Below are 2564 nucleotides of genomic sequence, written 5' to 3'. Positions count from 1 at the left end.
GACTACTATTGTTACTGTCCCCCTACTTCCCTCACTACTACTTTTTCTTGAATGAGAAATACTTTTCTACTTTAACTTGAGGAACCTATCCCCTGTGTGCCTTGGACTTTTACTGTAACAGAGTATTCCTACACTCTGGTACTTCTACTTTTACTCAAGTACAAGATCTGAGTACTTCTACTTTTACTCAAGTACAAGATCTGAGTACTTCTACTTTTACTCAAGTACAAGATCTGAGTACTCTGGACTCTGCATTGCCTAAATCCCATGTGGTGTTACTGCAGGAAATAGAGGGGTGTGTGTGCATCCACTCATCCTATAGGCTAAGGTTGAGCTTTTTTTTAATGATTCATGTCAGGCTACATGCATTTATACTGCAGAGCCTGTTGTACCAATTGAAAAGGGGGTGTGAGAGAAAGGGGGTGTGGTGCTGTGTGCAGAAAGGGAGCAGAGCAACATTTGTATACAGTCTTACTTACTTTGCCCGTTATTGGCAGTACAATAACTGATCCATGGTTGATATACAGTCCAAGTGGGATTGATGTTGGCCCGCATGCTTAAGCTCTCCAGCTGCCGAGCACATTTCATCATTGGATTTGAATGTCGTCTCACAGGCGAGTCATTGTTCTCAGTTCTGAGTTGGCAGGTAGATGACACATTTCTTTCCTCGCTGCCATCAGAGGTGGAGGCACTGAGTCGGCACCACACGGCAAATAAAATTCACCTAATGAGACTTTTAATCTGGGACTGTTTGTGCTGAAGTCTTTTTCTTTAAACGAGGGAGAAATCTCGCATTTAGGGGAGAATATGTCAAGCTTGTTTAAGAGTCCTTGAAATGGTAGCTGTCATTAATCTTGTGAACCTTTTGGGAATTTAAATTGCTGAAGATTTGCTTTTAGTTTTTGGCTTTTTTCTTAAGTGGATGTTTTTTGTTACTGCAGGCCAAACATTGAAGATATTAAATAATTGCTATTTGCTTTAGCTCAACTGGATCTCGATATATCTCCATTTGGGACTTGCATGCTGTACCTTTTGAAACTTGTTTGTTAGGTTTTGTAAAAATATTTGCAATTTCCAAAAGTTAGAAAATCCTTAAACTGGACCCACTTTTCTAAGATGAGAGAAGGCTACCATTTGAATATCTTGTAATATTTAAATGACCGTCAAAAGATGCAGCCAAAACTGTATTGCAAACCTTTTTGAACATTTCATCTAGCATTTATTTTACTTCAATAACCATCAGTTGTTTATGAATGTAACCCCCTCCTCTTCTTGCCTCTGCAGACCAGGCTTTTGTGACGTTGGCTACCAATGACAACTATGCTCGTGGAGCCATGGTTTTGGGAAAGTCCCTCCGTAACCACAACACATCCAAGAAGCTGGTGGCTCTCGTCGGTCCACAGATGTCAGAGCCTTGCAAGTAAGAAACTTAACCTCTAGCCATTGGTGCAATATCTCTAAATCCCACGCAGTGCCTTGTTTCCCACCTGGACCTTTTGATGGAGATTAATTCTGTAGTGTTGTGAATCATCAGGGCGGTTCTGAAGAGGATCTATGACGAGGTGAGGGAGGTGGATGTTCTGGATAGCGGAGACACGGCACACCTGGCCATGATGAAGAGGCCCGACCTGGGCGTCACCTTCACCAAACTGCACTGCTGGACCCTCACTCACTACTCCAAGTGTGTGTTCATGGACGCAGACACACTGGTGAGGCTCACACTGAGTCTTCCTTAAAGGCCCCCTTTATACTGTTTTTCATCAATATAGTATAGGTCTCAGATGTATACAAAACATGTCTCTGAAGTGTTTGGCCCCAAACAACAAACAGGTGATTGTAGCATTACCCATAATCCCCCCTGTTTCAGCCGTGTTTCCAAAGTGCTGATTCTCTGTCTGTTACTTTAGATGAAAATAAGGAGCCCCTCCCCACGCCCCTCTGAGAGAAATTTGGTTACAAAGAACTCAATGGTGCTCTAGGAGGAGATTCAGATGATAAGGCACACAGGGGGATAGGNAGCTTTGAGAACACTTTAATGATCAATCATTATAAAACACATCATATGCACAATGAATACTTTTACTGTCACTACTTTAACTATATTTTGATGAGAATACTTTTGTATTCTCATCAAAATATAGTTAAAGTAGTGACAGTAAAAGTATTCATTGTGCATATGATGTGTTTTATAATGATTGATCATTAAAGTGTTCTCAAAGCTGGTTAAGGTGCAGCTAGTTTGAATTACTTTGTATACTGCAGGGTAGCTTGTGAATTTAGTAGTAGAGTAAAAGTACATGATTTAACGGTAGTGGGCTAGAAGTTTACACCACGGGCAGAATCCCGACACAGGAGCACAGGGTTTCCAAAACTGATGTCCAGGGACTGAAAGGGATCCAAATAGACCCCTACAACATGAGTTCTTTACTTTTTGTCATTCATTCAAAGTTAAAGACGCAAGCCAACAGTTTTTGTTCGTGTTCAGACATGTTTCATATGACTTTAAAACATGCCACTCTTTTTTATCTGACATGACAACACAGTTAGCTGCTGGTGACCCTGTC

At 41.2% G+C, this 2564-nt stretch overlaps 1 protein-coding gene across 1 annotated transcript; it reads left to right on the top strand.

The window, feature by feature from the left end:
• The first annotated feature begins 1256 nt into the window (after nt 1-1256).
• LOC104948118 (glycogenin-1-like) lies at nt 1257-1736 on the top strand. The gene is made up of 2 exons (XM_010774280.1): nt 1257-1420; nt 1535-1736. The coding sequence occupies exons 1-2, from the start codon at nt 1335-1337 to the stop codon at nt 1734-1736; spliced, it is 288 nt and encodes a 95-aa protein (XP_010772582.1). The 5' UTR covers nt 1257-1334.
• Nucleotides 1737-2564: the final 828 nt, after the last annotated feature.

The sequence above is a fragment of the Notothenia coriiceps genome, unplaced genomic scaffold (genome assembly GCF_000735185.1).
Source record: "Notothenia coriiceps isolate Sejong01 unplaced genomic scaffold, NC01 NC01_scaffold00013744, whole genome shotgun sequence".
In the NCBI taxonomy this organism is placed as follows: domain Eukaryota; kingdom Metazoa; phylum Chordata; class Actinopteri; order Perciformes; family Nototheniidae; genus Notothenia; species Notothenia coriiceps.
Note: the sequence above shows the minus strand (reverse complement) of the source record. Positions and strands in the feature narration are given on the sequence as shown.